This window comes from Palaemon carinicauda, chromosome 18 (genome assembly GCF_036898095.1).
Source record: "Palaemon carinicauda isolate YSFRI2023 chromosome 18, ASM3689809v2, whole genome shotgun sequence".
Classification (NCBI taxonomy): Eukaryota; Metazoa; Arthropoda; class Malacostraca; order Decapoda; family Palaemonidae; genus Palaemon; species Palaemon carinicauda.
Genome location: NC_090742.1, coordinates 27,376,118 through 27,401,117, shown reverse-complemented (window position 1 = coordinate 27,401,117; position 25,000 = coordinate 27,376,118). Strand labels below are relative to the sequence as shown.

At 35.4% G+C, this 25,000-nt stretch overlaps 3 protein-coding genes across 3 annotated transcripts in view; 2 read left to right on the top strand and 1 right to left on the bottom strand.

Moving 5' to 3' along the window:
* LOC137657736 (agrin-like) overlaps window positions 1-1,671 on the top strand; it is a 640,734-nt gene extending 639,063 nt beyond the window's left edge. Inside the window, exons 35-36 of the mRNA XM_068392194.1 lie at window positions 486-633; window positions 1,001-1,671. Of these exons, the coding sequence (XP_068248295.1) occupies window positions 486-633; window positions 1,001-1,152 (300 nt within the window). The 3' untranslated portion in view covers window positions 1,153-1,671. The remainder of the gene's footprint in view (window positions 1-485; window positions 634-1,000) is intronic.
* Window positions 1,672-2,534: 863 nt separating this feature from the next.
* Window positions 2,535-25,000, top strand: part of Unc50 (Unc50 RNA binding protein) — a 218,876-nt gene continuing 196,410 nt past the window's right edge. The window contains exon 1 of the mRNA XM_068392189.1: window positions 2,535-3,020. Within this exon, the coding sequence (XP_068248290.1) occupies window positions 2,995-3,020 (26 nt within the window). The 5' untranslated portion in view covers window positions 2,535-2,994. The remainder of the gene's footprint in view (window positions 3,021-25,000) is intronic.
* LOC137657032 (uncharacterized) lies at window positions 11,682-17,481 on the bottom strand. Its single transcript, XM_068391389.1, has 4 exons — window positions 17,456-17,481; window positions 16,301-16,495; window positions 12,791-12,937; window positions 11,682-12,024 (listed from the first exon to the last, which is right to left on the bottom strand). The coding sequence occupies exons 1-4, from the start codon at window positions 17,456-17,458 to the stop codon at window positions 12,004-12,006; spliced, it is 366 nt and encodes a 121-aa protein (XP_068247490.1). The 5' UTR covers window positions 17,459-17,481; the 3' UTR covers window positions 11,682-12,003.

Below are 25,000 nucleotides of genomic sequence, written 5' to 3'. Positions count from 1 at the left end.
ATTAGGATAATGACTTCACAACTTCTTGCCAGATTTTCTCCAAATTTTAAAAACGGATATGTATTATGCTACAAAAAAAAAAAAATTGTAGCTGATCCGGATTAAGATCGCGATTCTGGTTATTATTGGTATTATATTAAAGTGGATTCACCAACGGTCAACATATGAAAAAGGAAAAGCTTGGTCCGTAGACTACAGTAAAATTTTGACAATTTTCATTCACGGAAATGTGAAATCTCTGATTATTATTATTATTATTATTATTATTATTATTATTAACTCCCGGTTTTATATCTTTGACAAGCATTTGTAATAGTATATGCGTATTATCTTTATGCCGTGTATATTTTCAGGTTAGAATCTCTACCAAGATAATTTCCTAATACATTACATGACCAAATAATTTCTTCGTCCGTGACAGTGTTACTTCATGCACAAGTTTTCATACCCAAATACGTCAATCCATTTTCTTTTTATTGGTGCAGACGGGAGTCAACGACGGCTCTTGGCACGTGGTGAGGGTCACCAGGAGGTGGAGAAGAGTTCTCCTGAAGGTGGACAATCATCGGCCAGTTCGAGGTCGAGCTCCACGAGGTCCATCCACTCTGCACACGGATGGTAATCTGTGGATAGGTAACCCTCGAGTCTCTCTCTCTCTCTCTCTCTCTCTCTCTCTCTCTCTCTCTCTCTCTCTCTCTCTCTCTCCTGAAATAAACTATTTCAAGTTAATGTAGGGAAGCTTGACGAGTCACCGAACCAGTTCCTTCAATGGCTTTGAGATATTTGATGGCCATTTCACAAGTAGGTGTTATTACTGTATCATCATTATTATCCTAATTAAGTTATTATAATTTCCATTGTTTTGAGACAAGCAATTGGAGTTCCCACCAAGTAAAGCAATCTTCTACAGATTAGAAAATGCACCTGTGAAGTAGAATAAAACAAATAGTAACAAAGTAAGAATGATATTTCAAGGACTTTTTTCCCCTTTACTCTGCAGGAGGCCAAAGGGCGCTACCCCCTCACCTAGGGCCTGCCTTTCATACTGGGTTCCGCGGCTGCGTCGACCGCCTGCTGGTTGACGGTCGAGAACTCCATTTGGTCCATCACGCAGCGTCCCGCCATCTTCAGTTTTGTCATACCTTTACCTAGCACTGTACAACTGTGGTGTGATTAGAGGCGACATCGCTCGTGCACTTCTACTGGCATCTTTGTAAAACACCTTTCTGCCAACCTTGTAAAGAGTGGTCCGTCTTAGTGGCAAAGTCAAACTCATGCGCGTTCGTACTTGACTGAGCTAAACTTGGCCTGAATACAGGAGAATAGTGGTTACCTTAAGTAATATTTCACAGTAAAATGCTTTGTAAAGGTGCCAGTAGACTTGCTCGTTTGACACCGTCTTAAATTTGACTAGGTAAACAGCTGTAGTGAGACCATCCATACCCTTAAAAATTGACTTACCCATCATCCGTCATTTTGTAATAACGCCTGATTACTTGTTAGAAAATAGAGAGATATATTACATGGTATTTGAATATCATATGAGATTGTGGCTTCATTCATTTCTTGTTGATTTATGTTTGCTTTCTCTGAAATACATCATGTTTCTACCAATATGTTGTGTAAAGAAAATCATCATATTTTAAGATAAATAACAAAAGATTATTCTGAAAGTGGAGTTTTTATTTTTCTCCCCGATCAAAGTTTACCTCGAGAGTAAACTCCAATTCTTCTTTGTGAAGAATAATTGTAGTATTCCATAAGTTTTATTCCAAGTGTGACCAGATTGTGGAATTATCTTTGCAATCGGGCAGTTGGATCAGTGGAACTTATTAAGTATAACTTTTTCCGAATGCTTTTCTATTGAGGAGGTTGACATATGTATCGCTTTATAGTTAATATATGACTGATCTATTTTAACGTCATTACTGATCTTAATATTGTTCATATTTTTTTTAAACTATTTAATGTATATATTTTATTTGTAATCCCTAATTTCCTTTCCTCACTGGGCTACTTTCCTTGTTGTAGCCATAAGGCTTGTAGCATTCTGCTTTTCCAACCAGGGCTGTAGCTTAGCTAATAATAATAATAATAATAATAATAATAATAATAATAATAATAATAATTCGCTAAGGGAGTCTATTTCCCCCTTGAAGAACTATATCGAGTGACCTGGCCCCACCATCGTTTGCTCCACTGCTTAGGACCAAGATCCAAGTAGGCTACCTCTGCCTCGGTACGTTTCGCTGTAACAGCCTTCAACTCATTACTGATCAACGTCCGAACTGATTACGCAGTGAAAGTCAATATCAGTTTTTCTGAAATATTGTCCAGTTGTCATTGAATCTAGAGTCTGCGTTTACATAATACCAGTAAACTTACAGAAAAGCAGAGTCCAATTGGTCCAGCATCCTCTTAAAAGCAGAAGCACTGTGCTTGTGTTTATTCTCGAATGGTGTCCATTTATGGTTTTTCATTTAAGAGAAGAAGAAAGGGTGGCTGATTTCGGTGGCTTGTTTACAATATAAATCTTTCTCTTCCCGTTGAGAATCGGGACTGAGGACAAGAAAGTGTCAGTTTACGTAGTTTATTGAGTGACATCGGATGGCTTCCCCTAAAACTTCATTTTAAACAAGCATTTCCCTACACCATTTATTTAGCTTTGGTCTCTTGCACATTGTAATTATGGGCATGTTTTGAAAACTCTAGCACTTGACAAGTCATCGTACAAAATTAACGCTTCATTATACAACATTGTCCACAGTCTGTAACTGACTATTTAATACTGTTAAATACTTTACAAATTGTCGAACTGCCGTCATTACAGAGTGTTTACCTTTCACTTGTGAGGATAGACATGGAAATTCTAAGATGAAAGACAGTCAGTATTTAACTAGAAATGGATTCAACAACACATTCAACACGACCGAATGACTTTGGACCTCATGATTCAATTTAATACCTGTGCAAGGAATCAAAACGAAGTAGCGCATGTTGAGGATGCAGCATGATGTGAGGTACGTGATGTCTAAACAGTAGACAAAAAAAAATGTTGATTGTTTTAGTTTCGATATTGCCATACCTTCATTAGTTTCCGATCTCCATTATGAATTCCTCAACCCATATAGCATACCAGTGCTCTGCGGATTTGAGAAGTTTAAGGTGTTAAGATTGTTTGTTTTAATTTTGTATGGATAGGGTAGATGTGTAGTTGGCGCTTTGATGGTGATTGCAGTTTCCATTTTTATTCAATTTCGTATTGGAGGCCTGATTAATACGTATTTTGTCACTTGTGTATTTCCCAGATGTTTCATAAAGCTTTTTATCATTAAGTCATCGTAATTCAAGAAAGTGCATTCGGGGTTTCTGTATTTGTAAATGAATGTAAAAGTTTTGTTTCCCAATTCACTACCTCCGTCAACGAAGTTCAAAGGATGTTATGTTTTACCCTCTGTTTAGTGTGTGTGCGTATTTATTTGTGAATAGCTTCCTGACCATAATTTTAATCGTAGAGCAATGAAACTTGCAGGGATTAACCGTTTTGTAAAAAGATGGAAAGGATTAAATTTTGGAAGGTCAAGGTCAAAGGTCACGATCAGGCAAAATGTCCAATTCACGTAATCAGCCACAAGTGTATACATCGTTGTCACAGAGACTTCAAACTTATTTCATATATGAATACATGAAAATCCTCGCCAATTAATACATAAGGTCAAAGGTCAAGGTCGAGAAATAAGCTGCCAATGTTTTTTTTATAGTTATAAGTTTCAAGATAGAATACGATGTTTTGTTGAACCAGAATTGGAATGTTTGTAGGTGGTAGCCTACTATTTTAATGTTTTAGGGTGTTTACCACGCTGTTTTTTTCTTCTTTTTTTTTTTCTTTTTTTTTTTTACAGCTTGGTCATATGATTTACTCTGAAATTGCTAACATTCATGCACTGAAGTCGATTGCTCTATTAAGCTATGGCCCCTTTTTTGTAGGATTTAGTTGAAGATTCAGATTGCAGCGTTTTCTAAGCGTTTCTCCAAAGAACCATGAACTAGCAGAATTCAACCATTTTCATTCAATTACATCTTATTTTTGAGAGACTACATCATTCATCCTTCCCTTGGTTATTGCCATATCTGCAAGATAGCCTTCATTCAGATGCTTGTGTCAGGCATGTCTTCACCTTCCTATTAGTACCTGGCCAATTCTCATTTACCTATTGGTGCCAAGCCAGCCTTCAGCTTCACATTGGTGATAGCCCAAACTTCGTCTTCCTATTGGTGCCAAAACATCCTTTATTATTATTATTATTATTATTATTATTAGCTAAGCTACAACCCAATTTGGAAAAACAAGATGCTCTAAGCCCAAGGGAAAAATAGCCCAGTGTGGAAAGGAAATATGGAAAAAATAAACCATATGAAAAAAATTAACAGTGAAATATTTTAAAAACAGTAACATCAACAACAAAACAGATATGTCATATATAAACTATAAAAGACTTTTGTCATCCTGTTCAACTTAAAAACATTTGCTACAAGTTTGAACTTTTGAGGTTCTACCGATTCAACTACCCGAGTAGGAAGATCCTTCCACAACTTGGTCACAGTTGGAATAAAACTTCTAGAATACTGTGTAGTATTGAGCCTCATGATGGAGAGGGCCTGGCTATTAGAATTAACTGCATGCCTAGTATTACGAACAGGATGGAATTATCCGAAAAGATCTGAATGTAAAGGATGATCAGAATTATGAAAAATCTTATGCAACATGCATAATGAACTAATTGAACAGCGGTACCAAAGATTAATATCTAGATCAGGAATAAGAAATTTAACAGACCGGAAGTTCCTGTCCAACAAATTAAGATGAGAATCAGCGGCTGAACACCAGACAGGAGGACAATACTCGAAACTAGGGAGAATGAAAGAATAGATTGATCACCGAAAATCTTAGAGACTTTCTCAATAAGCCAATTTCTTGTGCAATTGAAGAAGACAGACCTAATGTGTTTCTCTAAAGTAAATTTGCTGTCGGAATCACACCTAAAATTTTAAGAGACATACAAAGTTAAAGAAACAAAATCAATGCTGAGATCTGGATGGTGAGGAGCCACTGTCCTTGACCTACTTACAATAGAGTTTTGTTAGGATTCAACTTCATACCCCATAATTTGCACAATGCACTAATTTTAGCTAGATCTCTATTAAGGGATTCGGCAACCCCAGATCTACATTCAGGAGATGGAATTGATGCAAAGAGAGTAGCATCATCTGCATATGCAACAAGCTTGTTTTCTAGGCCAAACCACATGTCATGTATATATGGTATGAAAAGTAATGGACCAAGAATACTACCCTGAGGAATACTAGATATCCCATTCCTATACTCACTATGGTGCCCATTTACAATAACTCTTTGCGATCCATTACTTAAAAATTTAGTAATGTTGCTGTGAAACCAACCACCCACTCCCAACTTTTTTATTTTGAAAACAAGGGCTTTGTGATTAACATGGTCAAAGGCAGCACTAAAATCAAGGGCAGTCATAAGAACTTCCTGACCACAATCAAGGGATTTCTGTACAGCATTGGAGATTGTGAGGGCATCACATGCTCCAAGGCCTTTACGAAAACCAAATTGCAAACTAGGGAACAGGTGATTACCTTCGGCAAACCTATTAAGACGTTTTGCCAAAAGACTTTAGATAATATGGGAGTTATGGAAATTGGGCGGTAATCAGTGGGACTTGAGCTACCAGAAACACATTTAATAAGAGGAGTAACATTGCCAAGTCTCCAACAAGTGCTAAAAGCTATTCTTCTTGCTAACTTGTGCAAAATAACAGATAACTTTGGAGCTAAGAAATCTGCAGTCTTTATAAAAAAAAAAAATGAAAAATACCATTTGCGTCTACACCTCCATAAGCATCAAGGTCCATGAAGAGAGCTTTAATTTCATGAGATCAGAAAGCTAGACTACTTAGTTTAGCCTCAGGAAAACAAGAATGAGGAAAGTCAAGTTTCTCATTACACTGTTTACTGTCAAACATATCAGCCAAAGGGGTTGCCTTTTTCTTTGGACTGAGTGACAGAGCCATCGGGTTTAAGTAAAAGAGGAACTGTTGCATCTACACCCAAGAGTGCACATTTAAGGGTAGTCCACCACTTATGTTCCTGGGTTGTACCAGAAATGGTATCTGTTATTGTTAAATTTTATTCCTTTTCCGTTGAAGCATAAACTCGAGCAAAAGCTCTATGCTGAGTATAGTTATTACAAGTCATATCTGATCTGTATCTGTAACACCCTTCCAAAGATGATAGGCCTCCTGCTTCTCAAAATAAGCACGTCTACAATCGCCATTGAACCAGGGTTTGTCCTTCACTCGGTATCTTAGCTTGTCATTCAAAGGGACAACAGGGTCAACACTACTATACAATTTTGACTAATTCAAGCCTAAAACATCACTCAAAATCTAAATTCCTGTCGGCTTGAGATTTCATATAAATCTTACATGAGTATGATACATCAGGGACAGGCTGCTCAGTCTTCACTTAAAATGAAATCAAGGCATGATCAGATGTCCCAACTGGAGAACCAGCCTTACTTGTTATAATGCCAGAATGGAACTGTCCGGGAGAATGTGAATGTAAAGGATGGTCAGAATTATGAAAAATCCTATGGATGCCAAGCCAAATCTCATCCTTTTGGTGCCAAGCCAATCTTTACAGTCCAACTCGTATTAGGCCAACCTTCATTTTCCTATTGGTGCCAAGACAGCCTTCATCTTCTTATTGGTGCCAAGTGTCAAGCCAACCTTAATCTTTCTATAGGTGCCAAGCCAACCTTCATTTTCTTATTGGTGCCAAGCCAACCTTTACCATCCAATTCGTGCCATGCCAACCTTCATTTTCCTATTGGTGCCAAGACAGCCTTCATCTTCCTATTGGTGCCAAGTGTCAAGCCAACCTTAATCTTCCAATGGGTGCCAAGCCAACCTTCATTTTCTTATTGGTGCCAATCCAGCCTTTACCATCCAATTCGTGCTAGGCCACCCTTCGTTTTCCTATTGGTGCCAAGGCAGCCTTCATCTTCCTATTGGTGCCAATTGCCAGGTGCCAAGCCAACCATAATCTTCCTATTGGTGCCAGGTGCCAAACCAACTTTCATCTTACTATTGGTTCCAAGCCAACTTTCATCTTCCTACTGGTTCCAAGCCAACCTTCATCTTCCTATTGGTGCCAGGTGCCAAGCCGACCTTCATCTTCCTATCAGAGGCAGGTGCCAAGACAGCCTTCATCTTCCTATTAGAGGCAGGTGCCAAGACAGTCGTCATCTTCCTATTAGAGGAAGGCCAAGCCAACCTTCATCTTCCCATTGGAGGCAGGTCCCAAGCCAACCTTCATCTTCCTATTAGAGGCAGGTGCCAAGCTAACTTTCATTTTCGTATTAGTGCAACGGCAGCCTCCATCTTCCTATTGCTGCAAAGTGCAAAGCCATCCTTCATCTTCCTATTGGTGCAAAGATCGCCTTCATCTTCCCATTGGTGCAAAGTGCCAAGCCATCCTTCATCTTCCTATTAGTGCAAAGACAGCCTTCATCTCCTATTGGTTCAAAGTGCCAAGTTATCCTTAATATTTCTATTGGTGCAAAGACAGCCCCCATCTTCCTATTGGTACAAAGTGCAAAGCCATCCTTCATCTTTCTATTGATGCAAAGACAGCCTCCATCTTCCTATTGGGGCAAAGTGCCAAGCCATCTTTCATCTTCCTATTAGTGCAAAGACAGCCTTCATCTTTCTATTGGTGCAAAAACAGCCTCCATCTTCCTATTGCTGCAAAGTGCAAAACCATCCTTCATCTTCCTATTGGTGCAAAGTGCAAAGTCATCCTTCATCTTCCTATTGGTGCAAAGATCGCCGTCATCTTCCCATTGGTGCAAAGTGCCAAGCCATCCTTCAACTTCCTATTAGTGCAAAGGCAGCCTTCATCTCCTATTGGTTCAAAGTGCCAAGTTATCCTTAATATTTCTATTGGTGCAAAGACAGCCCCAATCTTCCTATTGGTACAAAGTGCAAAGCCATCCTTCATCTTTCTATTGATGCAAAGACAGCCTCCATCTTCCTATTGGGGCAAAGTGCCAAGCCATCTTTCATCTTCCTATTAGTGCAAAGACAGCCTTCATCTTTCTATTGGTGCAAAAACAGCCTCCATCTTCCTATTGCTGCAAAGTGCAAAGACATCCTTCATCTTCCTATTGGTGCAAAGTGCCAAATCATCCTTCATCTCCTATTGGTGCAAAGTGCCAAATCATCCTTCATCTCCTATTGGTGCAAAGTGCCAAGTCATCCTTCATATTTCTATGGGTGCAAAGACAGCCTTCATCTCCTATTGGTACAAAGTGCCAAGCCATCCTTCAACTTCCTATTGGTGCAAAAACCGCCTCCATCTTCCTATTGGTACAAAATGCCAAGCCATCCATCGTCTTCCTATTGGTGCAAAGACAGCCTTCATCTCCTATTGGTGTAAAGTACCAAGCCATCCTTTATATTTTCAATTGGTGTAAAGACAGCCTCCATCTCCTATTGGTGCCAAGTGCCCAAGCCATCCTTCGTCTTCCTATTGCTACCAAGACAGCCTTCAGCTTCCTATTAGAGGTAAGTGTCAAGCCAACTTTCATCTTGCTATTGGTGCCAAGCCAACCTTCGTCTTGCTATTGGTGCCAAGCCAACCTTCGTCTTGCTATTGGTGACAAGCCAACCTTCGTCTTGCTATTGGTGCCGAACCAACCTTCATCTTACTATTGGTGACAAGCCAACCTTCATCTTGCTATTGGTGACAAGCCAACCTTCATCTTGCTATTGGTGACAAGCCAACCTTCATCTTGCTATTGGTGACAAGCCAACTTTCATCTTGCTATTGGTGCCAAGCCAACTTTCATCTTCCTATTGGTGCCAAGCCAACCTTCATCTTGCTATTGGTGACAAGCCAACCTTTATCTTCCTATTGGTGTCAAGCCAACCGTCATCTCCCTATTGGTGCAAAGACAGCCCCCATCTTCCTATTGGTGCAAAGTGCCAAGCCATCCTTCATCTTCTTTTTGGTGCCAAGGCACTCTTCATCCTATTATTAGTACCATCCAGCTTGGTAGTACTATGAAAAAACACGTAAAATGTTCTACTAATAAATGAATACAGTTTTATTTAGAAAGACTCCCGTTTTCATCGAAAATGGACTTTATATCCGTCCCAAATAAGTAGGTATTAAGATATACTCTAATATATCGTACGATAATGGGGGAAAATTCACTAACGAATCAATAAGTAATGTTGAAACTATCCTTTTTTCTTTATACATTATTCTTTTGGGTGCATAACAAATCTATGAAAAATTACACAAAACATTGGCATCCTGATCCCCTGTAATATTTATTTCACTTTTATTTACTTTTTACAAACCACTGGTATCCGCTCTTGTTCGTAGTGTCTGAAGTGCAATTTTGAGTTATCTTTTTGGGAAAACCAACACTTTTTTTTTTTTATTGTAACTCGACTGTGAAGACTGCCAAAACATAGGCATAGGTGCTAATCATAAGGTAAGGAATTATTTATCATTTAGTTTAGAGTTTGTGACCTGGGTAGGCGGGTCCGAGGGGCTTGACCCTGGCTAGGTCTGTGACCTGGGAATGGAGGTCTGGGGGCTTGGCCCCTGATTACGTCTGTGACCTGGGAATGGGGGCCAGGAGTGTGACCTGGGAACTACTAGTTTTTGTTTGGTGGGTTCGTTAGGTTCTGTGGGCTTCTTCTAGTCTCGAAAGTGTTAAATAATCACGTTTTTCCAGTTTCCACTCATTCAAAGTCCCAGGTTCCCATCTGTGTCCGTCGGGAAGGGGAGGGTGCGTGTTGACGGGAGAATGGTTGATTTTCGGTAGAAATAAAGATCAAGTACGTTGAAAGTACAAAATTTATTGTAGGAAAAGTTTTTTTTTCAATGGGAAATATAGTTCCATGTTGTTCTATAATTTTATCACCAGCTTTTATCTTACTAATGATGCAAAACCTCCCTTCATCTTCCTATTGGTGACAAGACAGCCTTCATCTTTCTATTGGTGCTAAGTGTCAAGCCAACCTTAATCTTCTTATTGGTGCCACGTTCATCTTTTGATTGATGCTAAGCCAACCTTTACTATCAAATTCGTGCTTGGCCCAGTTTAATTTTTCTATTGGGGCCAAGACAGCCTTCATCTCTCTATTGGTGCTAAGTGCCTATCAAACCCTCATCATCCTATTGGTGGCAAGTCAACCTTTACCATCCAACTCGGTCTAGAGCTAGACCAACCTTTATTTTCCTCCTGCTGCTAAGGAAGCCTTCATCTCACTACTGGTGCCAAGCCAACCTTCATCTTCCTATTGCGGCTAATTTTCATATTTCTCAAGCAACAACGTTAAACTTAAGTTTATGCAAATTTTCGGCGCTGGCATTGTTTTCAGTCTTTAACTATGGCGTTCTTGGGGACCGTTGTTTGTTTCCTTTTCCTCCAAAAACAGCATTATTCTCTACATGGTGTCATTGTCCTTGTTTTAGTTCCCTGAATTTTTAGAGTGTCGTCCAAGTTACATTTACACTTTATCATTTTATTTTCCTCATGCATAACGTTTCAAAATTACTGTTTAATTACACGGTGTTCGAATGTAGGTTGTACTGCCCAATAAGGCGGTTTTTTCGTGAATTCATCATCAAATGACCAAAGTTACATTTAGATAATTGAATGAGCTATCGTGATGAGACTTAGCACAGTTTTGTTTCCCGTAAAGATATATAACTGGTCTTTCTAAATTTGAAATTTTACGTTATATTCATAAACGTTACGTTTATCTAAGAGTGAACGTAGAGAAACTAAGATTAAAAAAAAAAAAATATATTTCGGCAAGCACAGTTCTAGGAAAGTTATTTTCTTTATAGAAGGCTCTTGCCATTTCCATTTGAATTGCGATGACTAACACTTTTTTCTCTTTGAGATTAATAATAGGACTCCTTATATTTGGTCTCAAATGTCCTTGTCATGGATTTCCTCTCGCGTCCATATCTGTCTTTCCTTTTTATCTTTCTCCACTTCGTATTCTTATATAAACTAATTATTTGTATTACAAAATAATACATTCAAGTTGTGATAACTTGCACTATCATACAAGCTTGCTGTTACTTAAGTCTACCTGAGGTACAAATTAATATGATTTTCTCAAAAGACGAAGCTTAACAAGTGTAACCCAACTGACCTATATAAGAAGTCATCATGACATTCACCTTATTTTGATCCGTGTAGTGACTTCTGTTTGTTTGTCAAGGTTTGGCTTTCCTTATTAAGTTTGTCTACGATGCGAGAGTTGTTTTAAATAAATCAAAGATGAAACTAGTAATGCATGCCTTATATGACCAGTTTCACAACGAATTCCATTAAAAGGGAAGGTATAGGTGCCATTCATTTCATTTTTTTTAAATATTAACTCTTGATAAATGGTTAGAAGAATATACTAGATTAGCAGAGATCGGCGTTTTATTGATCCGTGCAATTCAGTCGGTTTACAGCAACTTTATTGAATAATTTTGTTAGGTATACTCTCGATTTATTTATTTAATTAAACCGTCAATAAAAAAAAACCATAACTGTTTTTCGTCTTAGCAATGGATATAAAACAACCTAATACAAAATCCTTTTTATCATAACAATGGTTTTATTACATAGCAAAAGTAGAGAAATTAACAACTTTAATTTTAATGCTTTTACACTAGTGTTATCTCTCTCTCTCTCTCTCTCTCTCTCTCTCTCTCTCTCTCTCTCTCTCTCTCTCTCTCTCTCTCTCTCTCTCTCTCTCTCTCTCTCTCTCTCTCTCTATAACATATACATATAAGCAAACCAAACAACAAAGGCATATTATTTGTAACTACCAGGTTTGATATTTTCATCTAGGAAGAAAAAATGAACTTTAGGTCGAATGTGCTGAATCCGAGTTACCCAGAATTTCTTCTGATCTGGAATAAAAAGATAACAGAAATTAATGAATAAAATCATTGATTTGGTGATTCGTTTCAATTTATGTAAATAGATGAATTTATCCTTATTTTACACCTAACCCTCCCGAGTAAAAATTAATGGCTCGTTTTCTTACCGATCTACGCTTGCACTAGTGTGACTTGACCTTAAGGTTTATTTCCCAGTACAGTACCAATAAAGTTTGGCATTTTACGTGGTAGAGACTTTGACCTTACAAATTACTGTTCTTCGTCCGGCTAAAGATGATGAATTGTAAGTGCCTCAGAACTCTAATCCAAATCCTAGTCAATGGGTAAATTTCTATCGAAGAAACATCTCAATAAGAAGAGTTATTGTTCTAATCATACTCGAATGATAATGACAAATTTGCTACCGAATAATTATTTTTTCTATCACAAGTAAATGCGTTTATGGATTATAATTGATATTATTAGTATTACTGTGGTAGTACAGTAGCTTTTTTAAAATGAACAAATGTCTAAATGAAACTAACTGGTAGGTAGGCATCCAAACAACAGAAAACTCGTTTGCGATTAAAAGAACCGCAGAAAGCCAATTAGTATACAGAATAATTAATGCTAAGCCAATCAAATTAAAACGAATATGGAATGCCTTAATATTTCACCAGATATATCACAATTTATTTCTCTAAAACACAACAGCATAAAAGCTCATGTCAAGTTCTGTAGCCCAAGATTTAAGTACAACTGTACTAGTTTGACCAAAACATTTGCTACGACTCACCTCCACCAACCGCTTTCTCACGTCGTTGTCTTTGCCTTCCACAGCAGTTCTGCATCGCTCGAGATCGGCCAGAGTAGTTTTATCGTTGTCATTTGCGGGTTTTGCGTTGGCTATGATATTTCCAAAGCGGTCTTCTGAGTAAGTGATCTGCAAAGAAGACAGTAGGAGTATTTGAGATCATGGTGTCAACAGACAGATGCATAATGCTGTTAATAAAGGGTTTTGTCTTGGCCATATGATCATGCAAATACTGAGTTTATTGGCAATGAGGTCTACACTGACGTCAACCTATATTTCATTGACATGAGATCTATTTTATTGTTGCTGTAAATTTTGTGGATGGAAGTACCAAACATAACAAAGAGACTAGGAGACAGAAAAGATTGGGAAACATAAAGCCAAAAATATATAATGTATATTTGAAAGAAGGTGGTGCTGATGTATTAGGTTATTAATGATTCCTGCTGATTTCTAGTGTAAAGGAAAAGTTAGTCTTGTATGCAAGCGGGACTTTCTACATTTTAAAATAGAAGTCTGTAGTTCGAAAACCAATTCATAGAAATGGGGATAAAGTTGTGTTACGATATGGCACTAAAGTTGGTCCCACATTCTCACACCATCAAATTCCGAAATGATGGGTCGGAAGAGAGGATTCTTTTTTTCTCGATGGCTTTTTTAATTTTGTAATAGTAAAACGAACTGGGGTAATAAGTTTCATTATACTTAAATATTTTCATATATCTAGAAGAGAGAATACCTTATACTACAATGCTACACATTATTTTAGAAGTTTTATTCACGCTGTGACCAGATTGTTGAATGATATTTGTTATCATGTAGTGGAATCAGTGGAACTTCAGAAGTTCAGTGGGTTTTTTTTTTTCAATTCTTTCCTAGTGTTCAAGTTTATATGAATATCGTTTCATAGTAATTTCCGACCAGGGTTGTAGCTTGGCTTGTATTAACAACAAAATCAACAACGATAATAATCGTATGTTACAGACCTCCACAAACAAGTGAATGAGTGTTTTGCGGACTTCGTGAAAAATTACACCACATATATATATATATATATATATATATATATATATATATATATATATATATATATATATATATATATATATAACATGGTAGCTGATCTTCCTAATCTGGTAGTTGAATCGGTAGAACTTCAAAAGTTCAAACTTGCAGCAAATGTCTTTATGTTGAACAGGCTGACATGTCTTTTTATAATTTATATATGAAATTTTTGTCTTGGTGTTACTCTTTTCAAAATATATTTTGTTCATTATTTCTCATATCGTTTATTTATTTCCTCGTTTTCCTTTCCTCACTGGGCTATTTTTCCTTGTTGGAGCCCTTGGGCTTATAACATCTTGCTTTTCCAACTAAGGTTGAAGCTTAGCTTATAATAATAATAATAATAATAATAATAATAATAATAATAATAATAATAATAATAATAATAATAATAAAGTCTACACTGAAGATTTGATGAGTCCTTGCACAAATCCTAATAAATATTCCAGCTTTTAATAGGCAGCTAATGTAGCTCAATTATTGCTGGGATAATCCTATCTTGATGTGCAATGTCGCTTATTAATCTTGCTCTTCTGTTTATTGGATACTGTAATTACTTAATCATTTCGTTAGGTAAATTGTGATATAGATTGCCAATATTCAATTCTAGTAATAACGCAGTTAATCACAAGATTATTAATGATATGACAAAATATTGGGAGCCGCAACACTTTATTATTATTATTATTATTATTATTATTATTATTATTATTATTATTATTATTATTATTATTATTATTACTAGCTAAGTTACAACACTAGTTGGAAAAGTAGGATGCTATAAGCCCAATAGCTCCAACAGGGAAAATAGACCTTTGAGGAAAGGAAATAAGGATATAAATAAACTACAAGAGAAGTAATGAGCAAGTAAAATCAAATATTTTAGGAACAGTAACAGCATTGAAATAAAATATTTCATATATAAACTATAAAAACGTCAAAGAAAAAAAAGGAAGAGGAATAAAATAGAATCATGTACCCTCAAGCAAGAGAACTCTACCCTCAAGACAGTGGAAGACCATTATACGGAGGCTACTTTAGTACCCAAGACTCTGCTACAAAGTGAAGAGAGTAAATAAACTGCAAATAGAGAACATTGCACCGATGTCTCTGATAATAGCGGAGAAGTCAACATTTTCAATTGACACTGGGTCTTGCAATGGTTATAATCATCCATGAGTGATTTCATGAATTCAATTGTGCCGGAAAATAAACAATGCAATGCCAGATCCTATTGACAAATTAAAGATCCGTTAATAACACTTTTCCTTTTGGTCATAATATCCCAACAATGATCTTCTGAAAACGTTATTTGTGAAGTAAAAGGGTAATGCAGATGTTTTATAGCTAAGACAAAGAAGATTTGCCGATACCGGATGTCACTTTTAGCTATGACGTTCCAAAATAAGTTGTCTGCTAAGAGAAAAAACTGTTGATGCTTAGGTATAGATTTTCTTCCAATTCAGAGTTTCTCTGGATAATCTCCTCAAAGCATTTATGGATAAAGAAGAAGACAATACAGACATTTCAGATCCTAATGATGAAGTTAAGATATCTTCATACCGGGTTTAGCATTGGTTATGATATATATTCAGCATGATCTCCTGAATAGGAAATGTTTAAAAAAGAAGACAATGCAGATGTTTACGATTAGGGGGATAAAGATCTGTCATTATTGGTTTTCGTATTGGCCACATTAATCCCTCATTATTCTGAATTATTTGCAAAGGAAGAATACGATACACTTGGCTGATCATTTTGGCGTAAATGTCTTTGGGTCAAGTAAGAAAGAAATCCTAAGAGTATTTATCTGAATAGAGACGGATGAGGTTGATGTAAAGCTTTGGTAACAGATGCAGCGAGATGCCAAGAACAGAAAAACAAAAATTAATCTAAGGAGAATTTATCTACGTGAACTTCGTGATCTCTTCAATATGAGTTTGAAGTAATTACACAATCCAAGGAATTTTTAAAGAATTTAATTACGTCCAACTAAACTCAGTCTATCAAGCATGGAATCCCTCTTTCAATTGTATTTTCAAGATTACGGTTGATATCTGAAGAAATGATAGCGAATAAATGCATACTGTGGAGCTAAGGTGGAAAGGAATCTAATTCAATCAATAGGAGATGAATTCACTTTATAATTATTAATTGATAATCAAAAATTTAAAAAATCGATACTAACGTAAAGGTAAAGGAATTGCAATGACATGGCAATTGCCACAACAAAGAGAAATTACAGCTTTTATTTAATGTCCTTTAAACGAAGCCCACAGATGATATAACACACTTTGGAAGAATCCTCAGAACATTGGCACCTAAAAGGTAATGACAGATATAGAGAAACAGACAAACTCTCAAGAAAATTTTGAAACGATAACCACGGACGTGAAATCGGGTACAAAATCACAAAGAATGACTCACTATAACGATATGATCGGCCGTTTTGAATGAGCAGACGCCCCTGATGGTCCCGTCCGGGCCTGTGCTGAAGCTGTGAGTCCCTCCTCCTCGGCTGCAGTTGCCATTGCAGGATGTCGAAGAGGAGGTTGGGGCCCCTGAGGAACTCCACATTAGACACAGTCCCACGGCACCCATGAGAAAGCAGCGAGTGGCAATCTGGAATGTGTAGAAAAGATTGACTTTACTTTTTACTAACCTGATTTCTTATTCATTTGCAACTCTAAGATATGTGCTGTGGAAGATACGTCTTGTGGAGTTGCTTTTATTTTCTATTCACAAATATAAATCTTTGAATTTCTTTCACTTGCCTGTCCATAAATTCATGGCAGTTTTCTGTTTATATTTACGGCTCTCTCCTAAAGCCTTTTACTAATTGAGGAAAGGGATAAGTGCTGAGGTAAAAATGAAAAAGTGACAATTATGCATAAAGTTATTACAAAACAATTCCCACATGGAACTAATTTTTTTTCTCAATTACATCATTCCCAATAGTTTAAAGCATAAAATAAAAACTTATATACAAAATTTCATAAATATAATTCGTGATAAAACTGCATATTTTTCCTTGTGTGCTGTATCTCAGGTTGGTATTCTAAAAAAAAAAAAAAAAAAAAAAAAAAAAAAAAAAAAAAAAAAAAATTGAGTGCCAAAGGCTGAAACAAAGCCATTCCTTTAAATTACATCCTAATCGTTTTACGTTTATGGTAATACTAATCTTTTAGCATAATAACGTAACCCTGTCTACTTTGGTACGTAACTTGAAATCCTAATTCTCACTATGTTGAGAAGTAATTGTGGGAGGTAAATGAAAAAATATTTATAAAATCGAATACAATGGAAACTCTAAATAACTATATTTTTTCTGTCTTGGGAAACGTTTACGCTGAATACAACAAAGGGGCCGCTATTTTACATCAGGCAAGCTTTAATGATATAGGATGCCCGGCATAGTTCAACAAAATCGAGAAAGGTAGGGAAAATACTATTAACACATCTAAAGAAAAATTTTTGCATATTCAAGCAAGTAGATGACAAATACAGAACATTACTATAAAACATAAGAAAAACTAAGGTAAATGGCTTTGAAAAGGTTTTAAAACTTCAAATGAGACTTACCATTGTAGTCGAGGAGGCGGCTGACGCGTGAATGGCGGTTAAACCATAACAGCGCTCGCTTTATTAATTCTCTCTCTCTCTCTCTCTCTCTCTCTCTCTCTCTCTCTCTCTCTCTCTCTCTCTCTCTCTCTCAAGTTTCCGTCTCCACTCTCAAAACACATAATGTGTAATGACCGGATCGTTTTGCTTATTGCAGTCGGAAGTTGGGTGTCGCCTGTCAGTGTATAATTTACATCTGCTATACCACAATTGTTCATATAATTCTTCACCAGAATTCGACCTTGAATAATCTCGATTATTTAGGTTTAAAGAATAGAAAAAATCAGAGATTATATGAAAAAAAATATATCTGGCTCATAAAATAATACGAAAGGTGTAGGGTTCATTTGTTTTTATTTTTCAAAATAGTTCTAGTTACAGTTTAGTTGTACTCCTTGTAGAAAAAAAAAAAATAGTTGGAATATGCGTATTGCAACTTTTTCTGTGCTGAGTTATCTATCAGAACTGATTCCACAAAACCATATTTATGTACTTATTACGTGATTTATGTTGTCTCCATCACTGTATCACTGCAAATAATTGAATGGTGCAGTGAGATGATTGTGTTCCAAAACTTGATTTGGCCTTTCGAATTCCTCCTCGTTTCCTGATATCAAGAAAGGAATTACAATTCTCATCGATTAATTTTTCGGGACTTCCTTCAGAGAGTTATAATAACGAAAGTTAGCTCTGATGAATGACTATCAGAAGATCTGTATGATAGTTTAGCCGATTAAACTGTAAAATGATTGATTAACTTTCCAAGTAGCCTAATTAGTTTTAATGATGACGTTTTTGTCATATGAAGTTTTGGGTACAGGTAATTAAATATCCCGTGTCCTTTCATAGAGAAATTTATTTATAGTAAAAAAAATAAACTCATGTTAAAATTAGAGGCTTTGGATATTCTTTTAAAAAATAAAGGTATGTTATTTTCATAAATTTGGAAGTTTATTTTTATAGAAGCTTATTAAGACTTAAGAAAGATTATGCAACCCCTATTCTCGTACCTTTTATTAAAACTAAATTTTAGAATGCCGTCTCTAAATACTGTATGACTTGAGTGTGTTGTCTCCGGCTGGGGACATTATCAAGGAAAAGGTCTATAGAATCCTATAGGGGATGAGTTTGAATGATAACTCAACTGAAGTCGAAGAACGTCAGATCCCACTGTTGAAAGAAGTTCTTAATTAACTCTCTCTCTCTCTCTCTCTCTCTCTCTCTCTCTCTCTCTCTCTCTCTCTCTCTCTCTCTCTCTCTCTCTCTCTCTCTCTCTCTCCAATATTGTCCTAAACGTCAGTTTCTTGATCATAGCGATCCACTGTTTTTTCTTCTCTCCATTCTCGCAATTCTTGGGAAGTGTTTTTCTCTTTTTTACCAAACTATTTACCGATTCTATGATAGACAATTGAAATGTATTCCGTTTTTAACCTGCCATGATTCTATTTACACTTGCTTCTTCAACTCTGTGTACTTTGCTTTGCAGAAAGTTAATTTTAATGATTTTTTTTTCTTACCTTTCCTTTACACCTGCATTCAATCTTTATAAAGATTTACCTTAACAGTCATTCATAGTTCTGCAACTTTTCTTTGTGCGTTATTTGAAGGCTCTTTGGTGCATTCTTAATTCGACCCCCTAGCTATCTGCACTTACCTTATAGCCTTGTACTACAATTCCGTTCTTGCTGTCCATCTCAATATTTTCGACAGTTACACATTTAAAGCTTCAAAGGTCATTCATGAGTGACATTGCCCTATCGAGCAAGCGACAGTGACATTGCCCCAGCAAGCAGGACAGTGTCCTAGAGACTGACCATATATGCATATGATCAGCGCCCAAGACCCTTCCCCACCGAAGCCAGGACCAAGGAGCGCTAGGCAATGGCTGCTGATGACTCGGCAGATACACCTAAAGGCCCCCTCAAACCCCCCTCTTCAGCTCACTAGGATGGTGAGGTTGCATTGACCAAAGGAACTAACGAGTTTGAGCGAGAGACTAACCCCAGTTTAACGATCACTAGGCAAGGACGTTACCAGAAGGCCACCACAACCCTAGTCGTTGAATGGTCTCATAGGCCCCAGTGTAGGTCCTCATGGCCCAGAACTAAATTCAGTTCAGTTTAAAGCCAATAGAAACTATTACCTTACTCTTTGTTAAAATTATCTGTGGGTATTCGACAATCAATATTTACCAGGCCTTATGCTTCTTCAGACATTTGCAAGGTGAGGCCAAGACAAATGCATTTCTGGTTTCAACAATACTCTTTTGGGGGGAGTAAAATCATATAAACATACAACAAGAATCCTTTGAGCTATTTTATTCCGAAGTTCTTCAGTAGAAATGTATATCTTTACACCTGTTAGGTTCATCGACTTACCTTTTCGTGAAAGGAAAGTTAAATTTCTTCACTGAGCAGCTGCGTGCTATGTACTAACAATGATCTTCAGTCGCTTTAGTCTTAAAATAGAATCAGAGTGAAAAGAAATTTAAAGAATTATACTGTTAAATAAGACGCAAAATTATTCTAACTTTCGAAAAACTTACCCCATCCCCCCAAAAAAAAATGTTCTTTCATTGCTTTCGGAGGTTTCTCTTTCTTGTCTTGACTTCAAAGGTTTCTCTTAGATTCGTATTTGGTGTAAGAGTTGTTTTCAATAATATTTTATCTCTCTTCCTAACTCCTCTAGGTTTCAAACCTATTCATTTCATGTATTGTATTAACGCTATAGAGAGCCTGAATACCCAAATGCTACTTTATTTTCAAATTCATATAATGCATTACATCAAACTGGCAAAGTAATACGATCTTCGTATGGGTGAACTTAATTTCTCCTTAAATTTGGTCTACAACCATTTTGTAAATTTTGTATATGCATGTGTGTATACACACACACACACATACACACACACACACATATATATATATATATATATATATATATATATATATATATATATATATATGTGTGTGTGTGTGTACGTGTGTGTGTGTGTGTGCGTGTGCGCGCGCGCTTGTGTGCCCATTTATATGTTTATAAGTAAACATATATATTGCTTTAAATATTAAGTGTTATCTTGAGATGTTGGGAGCCACATGCGTATCTGTATACAATTGAAATATGTATATATATATATATATATATATATATATATATATATATATATATATATATATATATATATATATATATATACATATATATATACATATACATATATATATATATATATATATATATGTATATGTATATGTATATGTATATATATATATATATATATATATATATATATATATATATATATATACATAACCAGCACCTTATCATCATCATCGGCCATTACTAGTCCACTGCAGAACAAATGCCTCAGACATGCCCTTCCAGTTGCGTCTATTTATGGTCTTTCTATGGCAGCCCGCACCCACGCAGATTATTAGTTCGTTCATCCATCGTCTTCTCATCCTTCCCCTGCTTCTTTTGCAATCTCTAGGGACCCATTCTGTTATTCTTAATATTTAACTATTTGCTCTCATTCTCATTATATGCCCTGCCAATCTCCATTTTTTCCCTCTTACCAGTTAGAATATCCACTAATTTAGTTTGTTCTCTTATCCATGTTGCTCTTTTTCTGTGTCTTTGTGTTATTCCCATCATTATTCTTTCCATGGCACTTTGAGTTGTAACTAGCTTATGCTCTAAGGCTTTAGCGAGGCTCTCAAGTTTCTTATGCACAAATTAATACTGGTAAGACCATCTCATTAAATACTCTTCTATTTAGAGAAAGTGGCATTTTAACTTTCATAATCTCATTTTGATTGCCATAAGCCTTCCAGCCCATGCTTATTCTTCTTTTAATTTTGGTCTCGTGTCTTGAGGAAACACTTACTGTCTGTCCTTGTATATTCATTAACAATCTCTAGAATTTCGCCCATAATTCTTATTTGTTGTCTTTCTGCATTTTCATTTAACATTATCTTAGTTTTATTCATATTTATTTTCACTCCTACATATCTGCTTTCTCTATTTAAATTTCTATTATCTTTTGTAATTCCTCCCACTAAACACAACTATGCCACCTACAAATATTGAGTTCTTAAGGTATTTCTCATCAATATAAATTCCTACATTTTTCCTATCTAAATTCTTAAAAACTTTCCAGAGATGGAGTCTCCCTGTCTAACTCCTTTCTCAATCGGAATTTTCTCATTATCTTTGTGTAGTTTTAGGATTGCTGTACTTCCTGTTTGGATATCTTCAAGTGTTCTAACATAAGATTCATCTATTCCTTGTCTTTGAAGAGCTTTAATTGGGCTACTGCTGAAGTTTTGACAGAATCAAAAGGTTTCACATAGTCAATAAATGCCATACATAGTGGTTTGTCATACTCTGTTGATTTTTCCTTTAGCTGGTTAATTACATAGACATGGGCAGTTGTTGAATACCCACTTCTAAAGCCTGCCTGCTCACTCGGTTGATTAGTCTAGCTGTCTATCTATTTGGCCTAATATGATTTTTGTAAATATTTTAGATGTTACGGATAGTAAACTTATTGGGCAGTAATTTTTCACTTTTATGTCTCCCTTTTTGTGAATTAGTATAATGATAAAGTTTTTCCAAATGGTAGGTATAGAGCATTTTGTAGACATTTGGTGTATAGTTCAGTGAGCTTTATAACCATGAAATCTCCTCCATCTATTATTATATCACTTGTTAGGCCATCTTCTCCTGCTGCTTTGCCTCTTTTCATGCTCTTTAATGCCTTCTTTAATTTTATCATTACGTTTGGTACCGACTCAGGTGTTTCATTATTTCTGTTGTTGAAGTTATTTCTTATACCACAATTGTATAGCTTATATGTTTTATATATTTACTGTATATATAGCCTATACAGTATATGCATATATATATACTGTTATATATATATATATATATATATATATATATATATATATATATATGTATGCGTTTGTGTGTAAAATGAAAATCCAAGTAAGATTTTGTTTGATATAAGTAACTTTCAATCACACATCGAATCGAACACTAGGCCATTCAAACGCAATGCAATGTGCTGCTGACATGGTTAGTTGTTACCTTGCTGTGATTTGAAGTGTTGGGTTTGATCTAAATGTGAGATAGAAATATATATATATATATATATATATATATATATATATATATATATGTATATATATATATATATATATATATATATATATATATATATATATATATATATTTATATATATACATTATATATATATATATATATATATATATATATATATATATATATATATATTTATATATATACATTATATATATATATATATATATATATATATATATATGTGTGTGTGTTTCTATTCTTACGAAGCTGGTCTACATAAGAGCAGATTTTTTTATTCACGTATTGCATATGTGTATTTAAGAGATGTATAGCCAGCTCGTAAGGTGAGTTCCACTCTTGCAGGATTAAGTATATGTATGTAAATTACATAGGACTCCCATCATTCATTTAGTTGTATTTTCGTTCAGTTCCGTATATGTAAATTTATGTCATTTTAAAGATTTAAATTTTTATTTCACATAGTTTTGTTACGAAGTCTTGTGTAATCATGTTAAAAGGTATGTATGACACAAATGCTAGGGAGTGCATCATGTTTCTACATGATTGGAAGAGGCATGAAGGTTCATGACTAAAATTTATTCTTGTTTTTTAATGTTATGAGACGAGGTGGGTGGAGTTAGGTGAGAGAGTTGCCTCGCCAACCAACAATAGTACCCTACTTTCATAATGCCAAGCTGGCAACCTTGATGCCGGTAGAGCCATGCCCCCATGCCATGAGAATGATTTACTAGAAGTTTCTAAAGTGAATTAAGATGATATATATATAGCCTAGCAATACATAGGAACCAGAGATCCACAAGATCTGTGCTTCCGCCAGTCCTCTCAATGGCATCTATCCAGCCACTACGTATCTCCTCTTCAACGTGCATAATGTTTCCTCTCAAACATGCATAGTGTTTTCTCTCAAATGTGAATAGTGTTTGTTCAAACATTGAAATTTCTTGGGTTTAAGTTGTAAGAAGTGCAGGGTATATGCGAGCAGTTATATTATAAAAATTAATTGGTTTTTGTAACTGGCCCTGTGAGATTAGGTTAAACAGTGAGGTGTACTTATTTTCGCTTAACCGTTCAGTAACCTTGTGTGAGCCTAAGGACGTAAGAGTAACAGTTACATATATTCAAGTGTAATAATTGTTTATTTACCATAGTGTTAAAGTGTCAACTTTTTCATTAATTGTCAAAATTAAACATTTACAAATATCAATTTATAGTAAAACAAGTGATTGTATAAATTTTTTAAGTATCTTTTGTCTTAGTCTAAAGACTAGTTCAGATTTAAATTTCGATTGAATTGTTTTTGGTATTACTGTTGAATTTTTATTTTTATAGAATATATACATTTTTGTAAAGTGTGTATTATTTCGATCACCAATTGTTATTTCAGTAAATTGCCCTTATCCCTTGACTTAGAACCAAAGTAAGAGGTCGATTTAAGAATAGTTCACGTTAAAAGTAAAGTAATCACCCAGTTTTTGTTTTGAGTGTAACGTAAAGAGACGTTTAAATATTCAGTGTTCATATATATTATCATCAGGGATTTGCATATTATTCTAAGAGCTCGAAGGTATTCTCTTGTATATCAAATTATGTAATATAAAGCAGGTGAGTTTGGGAGCTCGGGAAATTACGTAATTTGCTAGCCTCTCTCTCTCTCTCTCTCTCTCTCTCTCTCTCTCTCTCTCTCTCTCTCTCTCTCTCTCTCTCTATATATATATATATATATATATATATATATATATATATATATATATATATTATATATATATATATATACATACACAGTATATGCTCAACTTAAGATTTGCAGATAACATAGTTCTGTTTAGTGAATCATAGGAGGAATTCAAAAGATGAGAGAAGATTTGAGTAGAGAAAGCAGAAATGTAGGACTGAAAATGAATATGAGCAAAACTAAGAGGATTTTCAATGAAAATGCAGAGACTACAAATAAGAGTTATGGACGATCCTCTAGAAATTGCTAATGAACATATGTAGTTAGAACAGACATTATGTTTTCCCAGGAAACACATGCGCACACACACACATATGTATATACTATATATATATATATATATATATATATATATATATATATATATATATATATATACAGTATATATATATATATATATATATATATATATATATATATATGTGTGTGTGTGTGTGTGTGTGTGTGTGTGTGTGTTTTGATTTATTTAAATATGTCGGAATCCTGCCCACGGTAAAGTCTTTGGTGATGAAAAAGCGGATGCTGAGGCTAATTATTTAATCGATTTACAAAAATAATCCATTAAGCTATCCGTGAAGGGTTTTAAACCCTTTTAGTGTTGTATAGCAGCAAAATATGAAGCTGGATGAGATAATTAATCTGACTG

Bases quoted from the DNA above. Each gene is read 5' to 3' on its own strand.
- LOC137657032 (XM_068391389.1), bottom strand. The intron at 12,938-16,300 runs GTGAGTCATTCT...TCTTCTTTGCAG, and splicing joins CGGCCGATCATATCGTTATA to ATCACTTACTCAGAAGACCG. The intron at 12,025-12,790 runs GTGAGTCGTAGC...TTTTTATTCCAG, and splicing joins TGAGAAAGCGGTTGGTGGAG to ATCAGAAGAAATTCTGGGTA.